This window comes from Drosophila virilis, chromosome 3 (assembly GCF_030788295.1).
Source record: "Drosophila virilis strain 15010-1051.87 chromosome 3, Dvir_AGI_RSII-ME, whole genome shotgun sequence".
Classification (NCBI taxonomy): Eukaryota; Metazoa; Arthropoda; class Insecta; order Diptera; family Drosophilidae; genus Drosophila; species Drosophila virilis.
Genome location: NC_091545.1, coordinates 9853444 through 9875388, shown reverse-complemented (window position 1 = coordinate 9875388; position 21945 = coordinate 9853444). Strand labels below are relative to the sequence as shown.

The 21945-nt window shown below is 41.1% G+C and overlaps 1 protein-coding gene across 6 annotated transcripts in view; it reads left to right on the top strand.

The window, feature by feature from the left end:
* The window catches only part of shep (alan shepard), a 189771-nt gene that overhangs the window by 104140 nt on the left and 63686 nt on the right, over positions 1-21945 (top strand). For all 6 annotated transcript variants that reach the window (XM_070208221.1, XM_032435325.2, XM_070208208.1 and 3 more), the window contains one exon: positions 8493-8831. In XM_070208221.1, coding sequence (XP_070064322.1) covers positions 8493-8831 — 339 coding nt within the window. The remainder of the gene's footprint in view (positions 1-8492; positions 8832-21945) is intronic.

Below are 21945 nucleotides of genomic sequence, written 5' to 3'. Positions count from 1 at the left end.
TTGTGAATTTAGGCTTGAATCCTGGCTCTATTACGTAAATAAACATATGATTCTGAGTTGCTTAAAGCAAGCTGAGTCGAGCACACTCAGCATTAGGCATGCACATCCTGGCTTTCGGGACAACAGGAAATTGACTCAGTGCTTTTCTCGCGCTGCACACCTTCAGTGAGTCCATCAAATGTGTTTTAATTAGATTTCGAAACTGTGCGCATAATTATATAATGTTCAATAATGTTTTGTCATTTGTTCATTTAATTGGCGCATTTTATGCGATAATAAAAATTCATAGCCTACTTTTTGGGGCCGAAGGGAACTAAATGTTAACTAAATGTGGCCAAAGCGAATGAGAGCGAGCAAATTAAAAATTCAATAAAAATGAGCAGTAAATAAAGTAAAGCGGAGGCGCGGCGTGCAACATTTACAATTGCAGTGCACAATTTTCATTAAAACTAAAATTGTAATTTTTGTCGAGCGTTGAATTTATGATGCGCACGTGACTGCCACAGGAAACGAGCTTAAATGATGGCTTAAATGAGTCGTGCTTTTGGCCAGCTGCCGACACTCCCAACTGCACTTAGCAGCTGCATTTGAATTTATTAACAAAATAATTTTCAGCTACATCCAAAAAGTTGGCCCGCAACAATGCCGAAAAGGCCAAAAACAAAACCAAACAGAAAAAAAAAACCCAAACTGCAATTGCTGCAGCAGCGCCGAAATGTAATTTTATGTTGTGCCTAAAATAAATACGTGGCATAAATAACAGAAGCCGCCCCAGCAAAGCGAGGATTCGCATAGCGATTGAGGGCAGAGAATGCGCGAAAAGTTGCAAATTATTTGAATATACTATACATCAAGGCTCAGGCTTTAAATTAGATAGAGTATGCCGAAGTTGCCTTCATGCTAATGAGGCCGCGCTTAAGCCGCATTTCGATTCCGATTTCGCAAGCTCGAACGAGTCTTAAATGGCCGAGGCCGCATTTAAAGGCAGGGTCTATTTGGCAAAGAGTTTAAATAAAACATAATATAAACAAAATGTAAATCTGTCATTAAATTTTCAGAGCACTTTAATCCATTTGAATTGCCTTAAAGGCTTTGTGTCTATTAAGTATGTCAGTAAAGCAAAGCATGAATCATAAAAGAATATTTCAGAACTAAATTTGGATTTCGATTTAACTTGCTTAATCAAATTCTCTCATAAAATGAAAACTTTCGGAGCTTACAGCCTTTAGATGCTGAGAGCTGAATGAAAAGCTAAAGGAAATTAATCTTAGTTAGAATAAATATTTAATTACTTAAATACGCCCTTCTAGTTTTTCATTACACATAACAACTTATTTGAGGCTTTTGGTAAACCTGCTAAGCAGCTAATTCTTTGAAACTTTTCTGCTCTTTGGCAGAGTATTAGATATTCGCCTGGTCTCTAGCTTATGTCTACATAATATTTATCGCTGATTTCTTTTTCACGCCTTCGCTGTCCGGAACATAAATAACAAGCAGCTGTTCAGTTTGCAGAAGGCACTGCAAAATCATTTTAGCAGCAAAGTTTTGACTGCTGCCCCCAACAGACGTAACGAGCTTAAAACGTAACCCGTTACGTAGTTCCAATTCCTACGTCAAACTAAACAAGGATTCGCAAGCGTTTTGTTTGCTTTTCTTTTCTTTTCTTTTTTTGTTTGGGGGGGAAATGTAATTTTGTCGTAAATGTCATTTTTTATGTATTTCGTTTTTATTTCATTTTTCGCCAACACCGTCTGCAATTGTTATTTTTGTTGCTGCTGCTATTCTTGTTGCCAAAAAGGAAAAATATCTTCAAATCACAACGACAACGACTGACGCTAAGCCACGCCCAGCCACGCCCCAGCCCTCTGGCCAGACGTCTCTGCTCGCTGCGACATTTCAACTCGTTCATTTTATTGGATTTCGCTCGTGCAGCGTTTTGTAGTCGTGTTGTTGTTGCGTTTGTTGTTTTTAGCTGTTACATTTAATGAAAATTTGTTGAATGTCCTCCTGTCAGGCAGGGCGTGCAAAATTTTAAATTGATTATTGCACAGACGGGTGCTGTGGCAGTCCCCTCCCAACCTGCCTAACATCTCCTCCTTTACTCCTATACCTTAAGTAGAGGAGAGCAGGCTGCTTTTGAGGTCTCCAGTTGCGTATCGCCGCATGAGCTTTCAGCGTCAATTGTTGTTGTTGCTGCTCTCCTTTTCTTGGTTCTGTTAAATGTGCTCAGTACTGGTTATATATTATCGTTTATGATGGAAACATAAAACTTGCACGCGTCGTTGGCGCACGCAGATTGTCCTTTGGTTGCCTTAAAGGTGTGCGTGTGCTGGCTGCCAACGGAACATTTAGGGTCTATAGTGTTAGGGGTTTTGGTTTTTGGCTTTGGTTTGGGTGATGGTTGCCCGGAAAGCATCCACTTTTATGCCTCACTTGGCTCGGGCTAAGATGTGCCCATAAAATAAACGCATGGAGATGAATTGCCCGGGCACTGAGCCACTGAAGCTGAATCTGCGTCCTTTTATCTTTGCATAATGGAAATTCGTAGACATTTGAGCCCTTTTTATAGACATTTTAGTTCTGTTGGAAATTTAGATATCAAATGCTCCTACATAAAACACTTTTTTATTGCCTCATTTTAAAGAATTTGTGAAATGAATTATGTGCCATTGTACGCTATGCTGAGAGTTTATTTGACGTGAATAAAAGCAAAACAAAAAAAAAACAAAAAACACAAATTATGTAAATTAATGGAGCTGTTCGTAATGCTAATAGAGCATGCTCTATGATCTGGCTAGGGTTATTGTAACTTGAGAGTTATGAAAATAAGGGAAGAATATTTGAGAATAAAATAACTTAATAAAGAATAATGACGAAATAAACTTAAGGAAGAAATAATAAAAAATATGATTCATTTAGTGAGTACAATAAAAGTATGAAGGAAAAATATGACAAATTTTATTAAAATCTCAGGCTAGACGAAGTTAAGCTTTTAGTTTCTAGTTATGTTCTACAAATTTGAGATATTATTAAAGATTTACCAAGATTTATCATCTAGAATTTAAGGTAATTGAATTAAATATCATTAAAAATAATCTAGATCTTGAACAAATTAGGACTTCCCTTCTGACATCATATTTGTTTGGAAAATCTCATAATAGTCATCCACTTTCTTTAATTTTGTGAATCTATGCCAACAATTTGGTCAACTTAAATAAAGTATTATGTATTAAAATTGTTGGTTTTTTAGACTATTTCGCTCTACTTTCACATAACCAAATGTTTTCCTTAATTCCATATAACCTGTATTATTTTTACTGTTCTTACCAAATATATGACTTCAAACTACAGAAATGTATATAAACAACTGCTCAGACATTCAGAAATACACAAAACCAAAAAGAACTATTCATATGCATATTCATATTCAAGCTGAGTGGATGCACAAACACACACACACATACGAGCGCGCACACCAAAATGAAAAATACCAACAAGTAGTGAAAATTCAAAATGGAAATAAAATAATTGCGAAAAAAAAATGCCCAGCTCGGATGCTTTCCCTTTCTGCCCGTTGGGCATGGCATAAAGGTCTATAGAAAACGTCAGAGGAAATATGCAAAATAGGCTGAAAAAGTTGCATATATGCAACGCCCACGCACACACACACACAAGCTCTCACATGTGCATATTCATAGAAAAACAAAAGCAACAAAATGTGCATTTGTTTTTTTTTTTATTTTCTTATGTTGGCTCTCGCTCATTTTCATTTTTAGCTGCGGCTCCTGTCGCGTTTTTGTTTTGCCGATTTTAGTTGCTGCTATTTTTGGACCATGCCACGCCCACCCCTTGATTATTATGTGGCGCATTTTCACTCGCGAATTTTCATGCCCAATGCGAGGACAATACAATATTTAATTTACCGCATAGAATTTAAATGGGCTAGGCTGAAGCGCAGCAGCATTAGCAATAGAGAGCAACGACATGTAGATACCCTGTAGCAAAAAAAGCTACTTTTTGCTATTGCATTCCTAGTTTGAAACAATTTTCATATACCCTGCGCACTTTTTCTCGCCAGGGTACAAAAAGGGAAAAAATTTGCGACTGAAAAGGAAAATTCTTTTGTTTCTGCTTTTGCGCCTCTTCCGCAGCGCATATGGAGCAGGGTGGCGGGGGTGGGGCATGCCCGGCCACCCCCAGCGACTTTCTGCAGCTTTGGCGACGGTTTTAATTATGGAAAAAGTTTTTGCTTTATTTAGTTTAAACAATAAGTGGTTGGAAAATATGAATTATGCAAAGAGTCACACAACCTGCCAATGCATATATACGATGTGTGTGTGGGTGTGTATGTGTGTTTGTGTGTGTGCAGACGTTTCTTAAGCAGAATGCAAATATTATGCATTCTACTTTTGCACTGCTCTTGTTTTGGACTTTGCATTGGCAAGTGAACCGCCTGCAGCGCGGCTTTTGCTTTCTTTCAACTAGTTTTGCATTAAGTAATTTGAAATTTGAGCCTGAAATTTTTGTATATCAAGTTTTTAAGTGCAGTTTTTAAAACAACAAAAAGAAAACTTGGCACGCGCTACAAACATCGTATGAAATTTATGGGACTTTTGGGGCTAAAAACGAGAAACTTTAAAAGATTGCGCAGATTTCACAGGATAATTGAAATTACAAAAAAGTTTCAGTTTAACAAGGTTAACATAAAGAGACATAAAAGTATTAACTTGAACTTAAGCTAGTTAAACATATTGTAACGAGCTAAAAATCCTAATTTCCAATGGCAGACTCATTTTTATAAAAATGTAAGCACCTCTATACAGACTATCAAAAGTTTAATTTGACCTCGGAAAGTTAGCTACTGGGCTTTCTATAAGGCATTCGTTATAAATATGCCTTATAATGCAGCTCAACTCGCATAGATAAACCTTTTTTTTATTTATTTATAGATTTGAAAAAACTTTAAATACACAAAGTCAGCTTAAAGTGGAAATATTTGTCTGTTGTGCGGGCCCAAATGGCTTTCTGGCCTGTGCAAACACACGCTTTACCCAACCCAACCAATTATACAAGCTCACGTACTCAAAAAAAAAAAAAAAAAAACCCCAAACTCGAAGTTGCGCATAAATTTACAAAATGACAATAAAAATGACAATGGCTGTCGAGAAGCAGCAGCACCCGACAACAACAACAACAACAGCAACAACAATTGGAGCGCTAATCACAAAGCGTTTATCAGTGGCCATGAGTAAGGCGTGACAACGACAACTCCCTGCAGCCCATCTCCTCCTCATGCGACAGTTTCCCCCTCTTTTGCCCTGTCTACCTGTCAGTTCGTAATAAATTATTATCATTAATATTTTGCGCTTGATTTTGGCCCGAACGCTGTTTGCCTTTGCCAGACAGGCAGGAAGACGGCGCGGCGCGTAGCAGTAGCAGGGCACGACCAAACCGAAATCTAGAAAGCAGTAGCAAAATTTCGAGGGCGTGGCACGTAACGCTCTTTGCATTAAAATGGCGAACGAAAATATCTAATAGAATAGAACAAAAGCGTCAACAAAATGTTCAAAACGCGACGAAATTACCAAAAATAAAACCAAAACGAAACGGGACGAGACGAGACGAGACGAGACGAGGCGCAGAGCATGCGACAACAAATAGAGTCCCTTTTTCGTGACTCAGTGTAAGTGTGTGTGTGTGTGTGTGTGTGTCTGTGAGTGCCACAAACTTTATAACACCCTCCACGAAGTGCACGCGATAATGGCTCCCAATTTGATAATTAATCACGTCCTCATTCTTGTGCCCACCACGTTTCCCCCTGCCCTGTTGCTTCCTGCTGTCTGCTGCGCTGCCACAGCTGCCCTGCTACCTACCTCCCCCCCTCCACCCACACCTCCGCTCCTGTTCCCTTCGCCTAGCGCCCATGTTTACGTCCCTTTGGTTAGGCAGCCGAACTAGGCGCTTGAGCTTCATATTTTCCATTAGTCGGTCTCGTCGCTTTTTCATTTATTTTTTTTTTTTTCGTATTTTATTTTATTTTTCAGCCGACGTCGAAATTAAGCGAATTTCAACGAACGATAAAATAATTACCTTTATGATTATTTCCACCAGGCGGCGGGGCTGAAGTGCGGGGCCTGCGACAGTCGTGAAACGAGCGATAGCAATTGCACCGGTATATATAGTATATATACATACATATATATTTAGCTATATAAGTGTAGGTGTTTTGGTTACGTGGGTAAGGGGAGGGGCAGGGTGTCGGCTCCCACAATGTGCCAAACGTGTCTAATTTAGCGGCTTAAATTTATTGCATTTGTGCGCTTAAAATGTTTGCCAGTTCGTTTTTATGGCCCAAAATTGAAGCAATTGATGGGAGTTAGGAAGTTGGGGATATGCGCATAACCGTAAAACTTCTCCTTCTTCTTATTAGCTTGCGATTTTAAGGAGGCGGGCGTAATATGGCTTAAAATGTTATATGTGCATATACGGAAGCGTATCCTGTGGCAGTTTAGGTAAATTCTTGGCTAGCAATCTCTTCTGAGGTGCCACATCTTCAGTTACAAATATTAAAGGTATCTATAGATAACATTTTAGTAGAAATTTGGACGATATTTCAATAATATTCATAGTTCAAAGGAAAAGATTCGATTTCTAAGTATGATAGGTAGCTCTAGAGGAAGTAGAAGAGAATGGAACAAAGAACATTTTGAAATAGAGAGAGAGGGATATCTAGGGTTAGGATTGTGTAAGATTAACAAAAAGTGAGAAAAAATGGTATACTATAAAGTTGTGCGAAAAGGGCTTTAAAAATAGATAGAGTACGGTAAAACGTATATTATTTAGTAAGAGGTAAACAGAGACACTTAAGAGCGAGAATCGAAGGTTAATAATAAGTGAGAACAGGCTGAGAGGTGAGTGAAAAAACAACTCAGCTCAACATTCGAACTATTCTCATGGCCTCAGCGATGAGTAAATATCTACTATTCAATTTATTCTTATCAAAAAAGTTATTTGTTAGCTTCTAATCATCTGTATGTACAGATCCCAATTATCAAATAGTATTCACCGTGCTTTTTATTTAAGGCTCCAGCTGATCTGATTATCCACCTGCTAAAATGTAACATTACCAATTACATACCTCTTTATATGCCCGCCCTTTACTATATGTACCCTCAAAACCCATTGCAATCGGCAACTTCAAGTTGCATGTTTATTTATTTATTTATTTTTCTTTTTGTGGCAACAAGAACTTGACATACAACCGCCACAAATTGCAGCACCTCAAATTGAAAGCGTAGCTGTACTTTTTTTTCTACTTTGCCTCTGTCATTTTGCTGCCAAATTACAGAGCAGCCCGCTTCCCGACGTGCCTCTGCCCCATCACTTCGACAGTGGCGCAACCGCATTCAAATTGCATGCACACAAAAATTAACTGGCAATGTTGAATGCCAGCGTCGACGTTGAAATACACAAAACGCAAAACCAAATCCAAACATTTGCCATATTTTTTCGCAGTCGAAAAAATCAAAGAACACGCAACGCAAGTCGCAAGTTGCAAGTTGCACGTTGCGAGTTGCACGATGCGAGTTGCACATTGCAGCGCGGCAGCAAGCTATGAGAATCATTCGCATCCGCTGAGCCAATCAACCAAACAAAATGGCGTTTTGTTGTTTCCGGTTTGGCCTTTTTTTGAGTTTTTCGGCAAAAACAAATTTGCGAGCTGTGGTTGCAATCAAAACTAAAAAATGGTTAGAGGAAAGAAATGCGAATTCACAACACGAAATTATTCACCTTGTAAACTGCAGTGCAAAAAACTTGTATGTGCGTGTGTCTGTGTGTGTGTGTGCACAGTTCAGCGCATTCAAATATATCAGTTGATATATAAAACAAAAAATATAAGGAAAAACCTAGAGTTATTTGTGTTTATAGCCTGTTGGCAACAAAAACGAACAGGGCAAGAAATGGCCCAAAAGCTTCTGCTAGCCAAATGCATTTGCAATGCAAAACTGGAGCACAGGAAGCGCGACGAGCCAGCAAGGACTTACACACACTCACACACACAGACAGACACACGAGGCTGTCGCACGACTGTTGCATCTGCCGCACACCCACACGTAGTGCAAAAATTTATTTATGACCCATGCTCTGTTGTTTACCTCTTGTTCTGTTTTTGTTTTTGTGACGAGCTGGCACTCAATAAACTAAAAAAAAACCTGCAGCCTCTATCTGTGGTTGTGTGTGTGTGTGTGTGAGTGTCATGGCGGATGTCATGGCGGTTTTTGCCAGCGGTAAACAAAGCTTCGCCAACCGTTAGAGCCAGCTGCTGTGCTGTGGTTTCTATTTATGACAACAACAACAACAGCCGAAAAACAACCAAAATCCATGCGCTGCATTATTTATGCATGCAAAACACACACACACACACACATACACACATACCCTACATACAATGTATATCTCACTCAGTAGTTCACCTCTTCTCTTGATTGCAGGGCTCGTCCAGTGCCGCTAGCGTCGCAGCCGCACCGCCAACGCCGCGAAGCGCTTTTCCCGGCGCACCGTTGACCGCCTCAGCCGTAGCACTCAAAGGCGCCATCCCACAGCGTCCACCGGCCATGACCAGCCCAGCTGCTGCTGCTGCTGGCGCCGCTCTAGCAGCGGGCGCCCCTTATCGCGGTGCAACCAGCTGGACACCGCAGGGCTATGCACCCGCTGCTGCCGCTGCCGCCGCTGCGGTCGCCCAGCAGGCCTATCGCTATACGGCGCCATTGCCCCAACCGGCATATGCCGCCTATACGCCGCACACGGCCACCACGCAGGCCACAACCACGGTGAGTACCTGGGCATAGATTTAACACTGGGCACACAACACATCTGGCCAGCTGGGAGTGGCTGGTGTGAATTAGATGTACCATACAAAATTATTAACATGGGGCTTACTGGACACATTGCCAATAATAGTGTTCTCTAGGATACGGTATTACGGCAATAAATATTTCTCCCTCGTTTTTAAAGTTTAAAGTAAAATAACAAATGGCTGTAAACATTTACCTATGCGCATAGATAAAATCTATGTAACATTACGTCGCAGGATAACAATAGGTATAGAAAAACATATGTAAGAATGAAGTGGGCAGATTAAATATTAAGTTAATAGCAACTCTGGCTAGGGTAACATTAACAGGACGAGCGTAGGAGTAGGGAGTTCTCGAGAGTGGGTCGAAAGCTTTGCCATGCTTTCGGCCCTCTCTGCGTATCAACTTCGCTTTGAATCAAGCAACCGTGAGTAATAGAACATTATAAGGAACACTAGGGGTCGTAGAAGTGCTAAGGTATGGCTACAATTACGAGTTAGAGGAGATGCCAAAGCGTGGGCACTAGTGAGCTTAGATGGAGATAATTAAGAGTAGCGGTGCAGCCAGACTAATACTGAGAATAATAGCAATAAAGAGTCGAGATTAAGTGCAATTAAAAATGAATGCTTTCTCATCATTCGACATGGGAAACCAGGCAGGTCGCGGGCGGAATTAATCCCCTGGGCTCTCATCGCTGCCTATCCGACTGGTGCGAATTAACTCTACCCCCCCTCTCTACTAACTTCGCTTTTACGTATCATACAAATTTCATCTATGTTGACGGGTAGACTCACATCTATACTCCGAATTAAGTCACTATTCTAAAATATGAAGAATTATGCGGATTCGGTATATACTACATCAATTTCCTTCCATCCCGGCTAAGCTAAAACACCAAATAATGTTTACTAATTCTGCGCATTTCCCGTGCTTAAAATAGTCTTGAAATGTTAATGGTGACAACAACTGTAAACTGTTAAAGTATATATTTTATATTCGTGCCATTTCCGAGTCAAACATCGATAAGTCAAAGCGACTTTAGACGCATAAACAAATATTTGCCAAAGCATAAACATAATCCAAGGCAAAGCAAGTTTCTGGAAAAGTCTGCAAATTGTGCCCATTATATCGATGAGAGCTCTTCGTTATGTAATGAACCGCATAATCGCAAATTTATGTGCGCCCATCAAAAAGCCAAATGGTTTTCAAGCGTTTTACACTTTAAAAAACTACCTCTATTAACTCGAATAATAGACGAGCTACCCCCCTACGAGCCCCACAACTGCGCCCCCTTGCGCTTTGCCTTATTGATTGTCAAGCAGTCTGTTTGGATTGGGCGACACTCCCAAAGACAAGTGCTGCCATTTATTGAAAATTGCTCGAGCGTCAATTTATTTATAGCACGCACTATGCTTTGTCCTCTCTCTGTGATTCTCAGCTGCTCAAGTTCGATGGACACTGGCTGTGTATGTTTCTGTGTAGCTGTGTGTGTGATTGGCGTGAAAAGTGCTTGTATTAATTTGCTGCGATTGCTTTTTGTAGGCTGTGCTTTGAGAGTCTCTGTGTGTGTATGGTGTGGCCAGCTCCATAGGTAGGGGCAATCAATTAGTTTTGTTGTGGCGGTTGCCAGGCGGCATTCATCAAAGTCAGTCGAAAGCTTAACTGACTGTGTCTGGCCATTCATTTTTGTCATTTTCAATTTGACAGCCAACAGCAGCAGTAGCAGTAATAGCAACAGCAACAGCAACAGCAACAGCAACAACAATGGCATCATTAATAACAAACAATTAAGAAGTTCGTGAATGACAGTCGAGAGTCAAGCTAAGCTCTGTCTGTCTGTCTGTCAGTCAGTCAGTCTGTCTGTCCGGCAAACCGCAGCATCATCATCCGCAGAAGGAGCAGCAGTCAACATTCTGCCCTGCTTATCCTGACAAAGCCCCAATGTCAGGCCCCACGCAAGTTCGCTGCCAATAATCCCAACCAAAACCCAATGTGAATGCTAGGGGAAGGGCCCGCATATCTGCCCAGCTCCATCTGCAAAACCCAATTGAATCGGAATCAGCGCATGAAGTAAAGTCATGACGAATGATGTTCGCTGAATTTGACAAATTTCCCGTTGCCACAGCAACAAATACACAAAATCTCCCTCCCCCATAAGATTTTGCCTGCTTTAAAGCAGTCGACGCCCGCCACCTCGTTATGTGCATCCTTTTATCTGCTTTTCAGGCAGCATTTTCAAATTTGATTTACAAATGATTTTCAATTCGCCAAGAAACGCCTGACGCTGACAACGTGTCAGCTAGTTCAAATTGCCAGCGCTAGATGGCGCCGATATCGTCAAGGTTTTTATAGCTCAGCTTTTCTTTGTACTCTTCTTCGCGTGCGTGTCTAACCTAATATATATATTTTTTGTCTTTCATATTTTTTGCTTAAGCATTTCTTTGTTTAAGCAGCCATTAGGCAACCACCCACCTTCGTAATACCCTGCTTACAGCAATCGCCTCCGCCCCAAATAGCAAGTGGCAAGTGCTTCTTCTTTTACTGCTCCCTGCGGTTGTTGTTGTATTTGTTGTTGCTATTTTGCTCAACGCTTACGGCAACAACTTCTAATAAATGCGTCGAAAAGTGCTGAAAATAAACGAGCAAATAAATAACCGAACCGGGCCTACCCTTACTCTGCCTCTGCCTCTGCCTCTGCCACACGTCTTCTTCTTTTTATTTTTGTCTGCCCCCAGGTAACCCAAAATCGCTTCTTGTACTTCTTCTTTTGCTTCTTTTTTTCTTAGCTGATTGTCGATTCCTCTGCATTGGTTTTCGTGGCTTCTGTGCTACGAGTTGTCGCCACGCCCCCGCCGCTTTGCAACCCCACTTTTTGGGTGGGCCGCGGGCGCCCTTTGCGTTTTATTTTTATTTCCCCCTCCCCCATGCCCCGTGGCATTCATTCCGTTTCGTTTCTCTGTTCTTCGTTCGTTTGCCTTTCACTTATCCATTCATTCAGCAGAGTTTCGACGTTTCTACGCCCTTTGTCCCGGGTCCTACTCAATGTCCTGCCGTTTGCCGTCGCCGCCATCAATAGTAGTTAAATAATCCAAGGAAATGTATTTTTGTGGGCGTCACCAGCTCTCCACCAGCCACCTGTCCCCTGTCCAGATGGCGAGTCACTCATTTTTCCATTACTCATAGCAATTTTTTTTTACTTCGCTCATATACCCTGTACTTGTGAAATGGAAAAGGCATTATTGTAGTTTGTGTTTGGTAAGCTGAAGGCTAAGAGTTCGGCGCCCGAACAGCTCACACGACATCCAGGGCTTAAACCCTATACAGCAAAGACAAGAGAGAAAATTTCAGAACAATTACGTTACAGGGTATATCCAGGTCTCACACTTGACTAGCGCATATTTACTTATTTTTTTGTCGTTCAGCTGGCCAGCCACTTGGCCATTAAAGCTGCATGCGAATGCTACTCATAAATATAAAGTGCGGCTACTTATTTCTCTCCTTTTTTCTGATTTTGTTTTTTTTTTTGTTTTCTTTTTCATGACAGCCTTTTTGCGTCCTGTCTGCCCCTCGGGTCATAGATTATCGCATTTGATTTGAGTGTCGTTAGTGCGTAGCCCTGCGGCAACTAGCAAATAAAAATACATTTTCAGTACAGTATATTGTGTAGCCCTCGTTACAATCTGTGCGCCCCACAGCCCTCCCAGCCACACGGGGCAAGTTTTTCCCCTGGGCCGCTATCGTGCTTGATAACTCGACGCTGATAAGGCAAAATGGAATTTGTTTTAATTATAATTGGCTTTTCTTTTGCTGCAAATGTGCTCTCGACTGTTGCCCGTAAAGCTTAAAAGTGGCTGGCAAATTTATTTTGTCAAGGACGCGTTGATTGCATTTTCTTGCGGTTGTTTTTGTTTTTGTGTGTGTTTGAAAAGTTGAAAGATGCTTGGCTTAGTGGTGGGATACAAATTTGTGTGAAACGTCAGCTTTTAATACCTTTTCATTCATAATTATGCCGCAGTCACCTATTATTAAAAGCTCTTTTACTTTTTTTGCTTAGCTGTAAGCTTTTTGCATATCAAAAAGATTGTGTACAATAATTTGTGTACAATAATATGTATTTAAGTTTGACGAAAATTTGTTGTTAAAACTGGCTACATCAACCCGACTGTTGATGCTGCTTCAGAATATATATATCCTTTATGGGGTCAGATATGTTTCCTTCTATATGCTACAGATTTCTTAACCAAATTTTATCAGAATGTCTGTTCAGTTGATTTATGAATATGCCCAAAAGTGTCAGAAAGTGCTTCATGATTCTGGGAAAACCATAATGCTGATAGTTGGTATGTGCAACCATTTAAGGCTTAGCCAAAAACCATTCACTTGTAAGTGAATCTAAAGTTAATAACATGTATTTATTTCAAGTGGCAAAGACGAGTAAGCTGTAAATGCTTGCTAGTTAAACATGCTCTACTTAAATGGCATTTCCCATATCTGGCATTTTCTTTGTCTGGCTGAAGCTTGCAGCTGGCAACTCCCATTGCGCCCGCTGACATCCACTTCGGAGTCAAGTTCTGTGCCATTGTCAAAGACTAATATTAATATTAAGCTGAAGCTCGTTGGGCATTCATATCAGCATGCGAACAATACGCAACTCAACGCAAATCCAATTGCCTGAGCAAAAACAATTGTCAGCAGCTTGGCCAACTGCAAATTCACAGAACCCGCTCGCACCATTATCCACTGCTGGCTGAGTTCGTAGTTGCTTTTCAATTGCGGTGGTGCCTGGACATATAGAAGATAATCATCAAATGTAGCAGGCAGGCTGGCAGGCAGGCAGACGACTTTCTTGCAGCTGCCTCAAGTTGTTAAAATAGCACTCTTAACCCAGCTTCTCAACCCATCTCAATCCTGCTCGCCCGGACTGTCAGCTGCATGCATAACTGTCATGACATTTCAGTTGTCATTTCAGCATCAATTGGAGACAAGTTGCCTCATTGCAATTCAATGTGCACTGGCATTTGAGTTCGCCATAGTTTTGCAATAACTATAAGCATTAGTTTAATTTTAAATACGTTTTCTATTCTCTCAACTGACTACGCCCCAGCCACCCCATTCCCCAAGCCCCCCACTCAACTTGTTGAATTTGAATTTATTTGTTAAACGTCGAGCAGCAGAGCAGCAGCAGGGCAGCAGAGACTCGGCAAGGACATTTGAAACGCATAAATGTAAATGTTATTCTTGTGCATTTATTCAGTTTTAAATTTTAATTATTTTTAGCAGCAGCAGCAGCAGCATCAGCAGGAGCAGCACTTGGACATTCCCTTTTGTTTTAAGCTACCAAGAAACTGGTGCTGAGTTGAGCGTGGGCGTGGCTGACAGACAATAGGGCAGGGGAAAAGACCACCGAGTCGAGCCGAATGGCTGGATGGACGCTTAGCTCTGGCACTTGAGTTTCAAAAGCAATTATTGTTGAAATATTATTTACATATTTAGTTTGTCTTTCGCTCTAACTCGTTGCCCACTCCTTCTCTGTCTCTGCTGTGGCTGACTTGATGCTCATGGGGCGTATGAGTGTTATGCAAATGTATTGCAGATAATGCAACATTATGTGGCCGCCTGCTACAATTCCACACAGAGAACAAGCGAACCTCCCACAGGCGAATTATGAAAGCAAATACAAATTGCAACGATTTTCCTCAGAAACAAACGAAATCCTCTCCTATTCAAGAGATGAAATAATAAGAACTATAGATAAATTGCTTGTTCTGTGAATAATTTCAGTCTGAGTTGAGCTCTTACCAATTATTTTCAAAGTGCATATCGATTGCATATTTCGTTTGAACAAGTTGTCTTTTAAACTAAATATTTTCCGTACTACTTCTTTATTTTGGCCTGGGCAACAGACATGGAGATTGTCAAAAGGGTAATATAAACTCGTTGTTCTGATTAACTAACTGACTGAACTGACTGACCATAAGAAAAAAGATAATGATCTTTACTGACTTTCTATATGTTGAATATAGAAGTCAGATCTTATTAATCTATGCGACGAATAAGCCAGTTCCACTTGCACTCAAACTTTCGTCGATCTCTAGAACGGCATATTTTCATGTGAAATTAAAATATTTGCACTTTAGCCTTAATTATACGCAAATTTTGCATTCATGTGAAATTCTCTATTTTTCGTCTATTCCTCGTTTTTATTTTTTTTTTTGGATTTTTCATTTTCATGCCAGCTCTATTTGCATTTTTCAACGACCGCACATAAATTCCCGAATTGCTGCACATAAATCAACAAAAGCGCGCTCAATCAAAATTCCAGCTGTACACACGCATAGGTGGGCGGTTATTGGTCGGGGGGCGGGGCGGGGCCGGCACCGCGTCCGGGTAATATATATTTATATAGCGGCCACAATAAAATGTGAATACACAAAGGGGCCGCATATTGACGCAATCAATAAAAACACATTAAACATTGTTTGGAAAAAAGAACAAGCGGGCAAAAAATAAAAATAAAAACAAACCAGCGATTAAGAGCTGCAAAAGGCAGCGCGGGTGGAAAGAGTGGAAAGGGTTACAAGGGGTAAGTGTGTTGCCAACTATCTGATGCAGATTAATTAAAACTGTTGAGCTGGCAGAAAGTGCAGAAAGGCAAACATGGTCGAATGGCAAATACCGAATGGCAAGCGATGCTCAACTTGAGTGTGCGTGTCTCTGTGTGTACCTATATCAGATCCTGTTTCCCAGCAGCAGCTCTCCCTTTGCTGTCAGAGTGCTGTCCAACAGGGGGCACATAAAGCGATTAACTCAATAAAGCGAAAGCGTAAAAACAAAAGTGACAAAGTGTGCAGCAGCAAGGCAAATAAACAGCAAGAACAGGAACAACAAAAGCGGAGCACAAAAATGCGCATCACGTATACGCGCTGTTGGCCCAAAATGCAGCGACATTGTCAGGCGCAGTGGCTTAAACGCAAGTGACCAAAAACATGCGGCTTTAAACTGGCCCAACAACCAAAAATTGTGGCAGCAGCAGCAGCAGCAGTAACACTTACTGCAGCAGCCGTGGCAGCTGCTGGTTAATGTGGACGGCAACTGCAAGTGACATGAGGTTGCCATCAAAGGGATGCACATTATGACATTTGGCGGCCCGCAAGCAGCAGCAAACTTAAACCCATCCGCACAATTTGCTGCCCGTCGCCTGACACTTGACATTTGCCCAGAACCTGGCGCACAACTGGGCGGGGCTGCGGGTGCACAGAGTGCAGCAACAGCTGAAGGCAGCTGACAGCCAACGCACTTTGTCGGCGCTCATATTTCAATAAAAAAGGGTAGATATATATATGTATGTATATATGGAACCACAGCTGCGGGTTGGTAACACTTCCGTCTCAACCTACTTCCTGTCCGCTTGCTGTCGAATGCTTAGCCAACGGCGGCCGGCATCTCGCTTCAATATCCAACAGCCCGGTAGGGTCCAGCATTGGGTTGTAATATTATCCATTTTGGGGCCTTCCTGTTGCTGCGTTGCTTCCGTTTGGCTGCTGCTGTCGATTCTGTGGCGGTTGCAGTTCTTGTTGCTGTTGTCCTTCCTTTAGTTGTTGTCATTGTTATTGTTGTTGTTGTTGTTGTTGGCAGCATTTCGACGCGCAATAAATTTGATTGCAACCCATTCGCCTGGCAAACAAATCTTGGCATTGCACAGTGGAACAACACACAAAGGCTTGGTTAAGTTTCTGAAGTGTATATAAAAAATAAGTTGGTTAAGTGTGTAAGAAAATGTTTACAAGTTTATTCAGATATTTCTTATACCCTTATAGAGAATATAATTAATGTGCTACGCATAGAAAAGTATATATATTCTAGGTCAGCTTCAATATTCGACTTGATATAGCCGTGTCCGTCCGTCTGTCCAGTTTTATGCGAACTAGTTTTAGATATATATCGAAATAACGACGACAGGCTGCCTGACTAAAGGAAAAATTCTTTTCTACTATCGCTTCACTTTTGGCCCTTAGGAAATAGCCGGACTTGCAGCTGCTTGAGGTTGGAAAAAGACAAGCAGCTGCAGAATATTGAATTAGAAAAAAAGCCCAATGCCTAATGAAAGTCCTGCACAGGGAGCTGTGCTGGGAGTACTGACAGATTATTGATATAACTACTACAAATAACTTGAAGTAAATGAAACGCTGCAGTAAGATGCATACCAAGAGTCAAGGGGCGGACACTTTCCCATTACTCACAACATATCCCACAACCAGCTGAAACCAAACTAATCGATTTAACCAAAGGTCAGCTAACCTTTAAAGTTTTCTCTCAACAACACAGTTAAATTAATTGAATTTCTAACAATTTCAATTTATGCTACACCCACTGTGCCGTCCACAGCAAGTATGCGTGTGGGCGTGCCATATATATATGTATATATATATATATATATATATGTTCTCCCTGCCAGCCAACGAAATCCAATATTTACAGCATTTATTTGCCTTTTATTTTTAATCGAATACTGAGCAGTCCGTGGTCCAGCTGCCAGCCAACCAGCAGCGGCAACAGCAGCAGCAAACCCTTCTTTCCCCTGTGGAGTGTGGCAACTGCTGCTGCCTTTGCTGTTATAAATTGTCTGAAAGGCGCTTTACAAGGTTTTTCATATCATATTTTATTATTACGCGGTTTTCACGCCCTCTTACTAAAGGGGATGGCGTCTTTGGTCGCCTCTGCGGCTCGGACACGGACTTACGACTCGGACATGACGCTGGTTACCCGTTGTTTGCACTACTGGACTTCTTTTTGCCATTTGGCGCCTGCTCCGGGTCCTTGTACGGGTCCGGCTCCGGCGAGAGTTCACCTCGAATGTCGATGCGTTGCGTTAATTTTGCTTTTATATCCCAGCGACAACAACAAAAGCTCCCACTCTTTTTTATGGATGCGCGCAGATTTTTCGTCCCAGCCGCACAAGAGTTATTGCAAAAGTTTTTACAGCTTAAGTTGCAGCTTGTTGCGAGTCGTCGTTGTTGCACTTGTTGTTGCTGTTCTTGTTGCTGTTGCCTTTTAAATTTTCCCTAGCGTTTTTTCATTGTTAAATTTGAAAGTTTGTACGCGCACAGCTGGTCAAGTTCTATGGCTGGCGGAAGTTGTGCGGTTAAACTTGTAGCGGATGTGGCTTGGGGCCAAGAGCAAAAGCAAGAGCATCCCGCAACCCATGGCACTTAAATATTTTATGGCACATTGATGTAAATATGTTAATATGTTATTACCAGAGCCAAGACAGGTTAATGCTGCTCGACCTTGTCTTGAGGATTTGCATTAGGCTAAGCAGCTGAAAGCTGTTCGTTGCAAACATAAACAAAAGAGAGCTGCCAAGTTTTAATTGCTTTTTCAATGAATTCACTTTGCACTCATGTGCACAGACAACCTTTCACCTTTGCCTTTCGGTTTTTGTGACAACGACAACAACAACAACAACTACACAACTTGTGCCATAAAGTGCAGCTCACAGCTTTAAATGCAACATGATGGTAGCAGGGACTAACTAACCAAGTGACTGACCAAAGTGCAACCAAAACCAAAACCGACAAAACCCCAAAACGCACCGAGCCAAGTCAGGTCCGAGTCGTGTTAGCTCCGAGTCCTGTTACAGTCCAAGCAACAAAGGCGAACAACAGGCTTTCAACTGCGACAAGGCTTCTAATTAAGTTGGAGTCTGCTCTCTGCGAACCGCAAGTGCAGCAGAAATAGATACAGACAGAGAGAATTATCCACTGAGAATTGGAATAATATGAGCAACATTAATTATATGTAATTTAAACGCAGCAAGGCGATGCTTTAATTGCCTGACAACTCAAGCAAGTGTCTGGTGTCGGGTCTAACAAACAATTCAAATGTGCCCAAGCATAAATCAGGCACAAAATACCCATTGGCTCAACACCTAAAGCAGTGGCAGCAGCAGGCCTGTCAGTGGGTTAAAGGCTGGTGTTATAAGCCGAACTAAATGAGCGGTGGACAGGCTTTTGGTGCAGCGTGCATTGCCAATTGTTGCCAGACGGCCAGGCGGCCGATGGCAGAGGATATCCCTCCTCAAACAGGTGGACACAGACACTGGCGCCCGAGCTGGGACCCACATGTCCGTTGGCGTCTGAGCAGGAACAATTGTGCCTGCAAGCTTGTGGCTTGCATTGTGACATATGCAATTGCCCTGCTGTTTAGCCGTACCTGTGAGTGTGTGTGTGTGTGCGTGTGTCTGTGTGGCTGCTCATTGTTGCTGTTGTGGTCATTGATTGCCTGCAATTTGCATTTCTAGACATGAACACGACCAAGGCAACACTCGCTCCACGCTCATGCTAAATGAATGATGGAACGCTCGACAGTTGGGACAATGCTCGACACCGTCCGCCCACTCGCGTAATCAGTGAAAATTGTTTTGGCTTTGACAGGCATATGCCGTGCTTTAATATGCCAGAAGCCAATCACACACCAAAAAAATATGAAAGTCAGCATTAAGTAGAAATCGAGAAACAATGCGCAACACAAGTTACATATAAAATGATTTGTTCTGCGAATAAAAAATATGTCGATTCAGCAGAAAGCTCTAAATAATTGAAGTAAAGTATTCATTGTACAGTTGTGTTCAGTTGCAGAGCTTAAAAAGTTTTGCGAGTTGATGTAATGCTGTTGCTAAACTGAATTGGAAGTTACAGTGTTGGAAAACGTCATGGATTAGCTATTAAAACTGTAAATGGAATACTGTATATAAAGCTTATCAAATTCTTAATTAAAGTTTTGATTTTTTGGGGTATCGCTTGTGCTTTAGATGTTAAAATAATGAAAAAAGGATTTACAACACAGGAAAGTTAGAGCATGATTGAGAACTCATAAAAATAGAGTCCCTTTACTAGACTTTTATACTGAATTAACTTAATACTAGAAACAAAGCCATCAAAGTTAAAGAAGCACAAATATATGGATATTTGACAATGCTATTTGCTATAAACCATAAATATGTGTGCATAATTGAAGATGGTGAAAAGGAGCTAGGGATATAATTATGAGTGTGGACACATCTGCTATACATCTATTTATGTAAGTTAGGCATTGCTCTTGAGGTACTTTGAATAGAGTACAGTTGAGCTTAAACTAAAGACTGTAATGGAATGAAAAAAAATTTAATTCTTTGTGATATATGTACATTCATAGTTGGGCTTATGGATAGAAACCATTGTAAAAAGCTTGAAAAAGAGTTTTTACTGCTCTACTCCAACTACTATGCCTATATGGCCCATCCCTTAGACTTAAACCATATCCCACGCTTGTTGAAAACATAAATGTATTTAATTTGAAATTAAACTGATATTCATTATACGCAGCATTAAACGGGCACACACACTTACACACGAGACTATTCATTCGCTCAGTCAGTCAGTCAGTTAGTTAGTCAGTCAGTCAGTCTGTCCGTCGTGCATATGACGACCTATTCAATGCAATGCGAGAGCGAGAAGCAGCGGCAACGTTGCACGGATTGATGGACGGACCTAGCGGATGGACGCATTGAATTCATTCATTTTGCCGCTTGTCAGTTGTTTTTCCCTAGCATTTTCACATATTTTTCTTTTATTTTTATTTCTTTGGCTCTTTTGCTGCAATTTTTCATATGGCAATGGCACATTTTGTGCATTCAGAAGGAAATGCACAGCAGCTGCAATAAGAGTGAAAATTATAAAAATTGCAGCATTGTTGTAGTTGAAAAAATTATGCGCATATATAAGGTATATAAAATATGAAACTAGTGGAAAATTAAAAGCAAGAAAAATGAAAAAATTGCATACAAATATAATGCAGCACAGAAATTAATTTCCGTTAATATGAGAAACAGTCTATAGATATGTGTGTGTGTGTGTGTGTGTGTGTGTGTGTGTCAGGAAAACCCAGCCAAGGGAGTAAACCAACAAATGGCAATGTGTATTTGTGTGCGTCAGTTGATAATTTCTTAATTGGCATTTTAATTGAAGTCATCGAGCGACAGCAATTTCCAAACGCATCTTGCCAATTAGACCAACTAAGTCGCTTTGGTGCGCCCATCAAATGGACAAGCACTAGAATTCACATTTAATTTGCCCAATTTTCATAATTTTTCACAATTTGTCATAATTTCCACGAATGAATTTCATTCTGCGGCAACATTTCAAATGCAAATTTCGCATGTAAATCACATTTTTCATAATAATTCTCCGACTGAAAGAACAGACAAGAGAGAGAGAGAGAGAGAGAGAGACTGTGGGAAAGAGAGCCCGAGGGCATCACGCCAAATGACAAACAATCCATTAGATGTGGCAACTACATGCGTGACTGGTCACCAGTTTTCCCCATGGAAAACTCCATTCGGTGGATTCACTAAACAATTTACTTTCCAACTGGGAACTCAAAATGCGTTAGAGGCGTGATATGGACAGCGGGGCAGGGGAGATAGAGAGATGCAAACGTAGAGCTAACAAACCAGAAAATCCGTGATTATTTATTAATTTGGCAAATTATTCATGCGACGCGCCATCGCAAATCTGCTTAGTTTGCCTACAGAGGGTGCTGCTGATGGATCTGACGGGGGCGAGAAGTGGGGAAGTGAGTAGCGAGGGGCGACAGCAGCGAGGGTCGGCACGGTGTTAGATAGAATAACTGCCACATAGCCTAAGGGCACGCTCCACAGTTTTGTGGGCCATTGTCTGTCCGTTCATTTGTCGGTTAGTTGGTTTTGTCAGGCCACGGCAATGCCCCAAGTTGTTGTTAGTTTGTTGGACTGCAAATTTGTGCCACACTGTGCCAAAGGTGTTGAGTTTTCTACCCATCATTAAAACTGGCCAATGTTAAATTTATTTATTTGTTAAAGCCTAATTAGAATACATATATTTCTAAGAGCATCAGCATGATGTTGGATAGATGATAGATAGATATATTGGATTCAAGTCCATGGGAGAAATACTTAACACATAACAGAAAAATTCACGTATTTAATTAAAAATGTATCCCATAACATATACATTATATATATTACTCATAATATATTACAACTAAGAGCCTTTCCTGACATCATACTCTCACG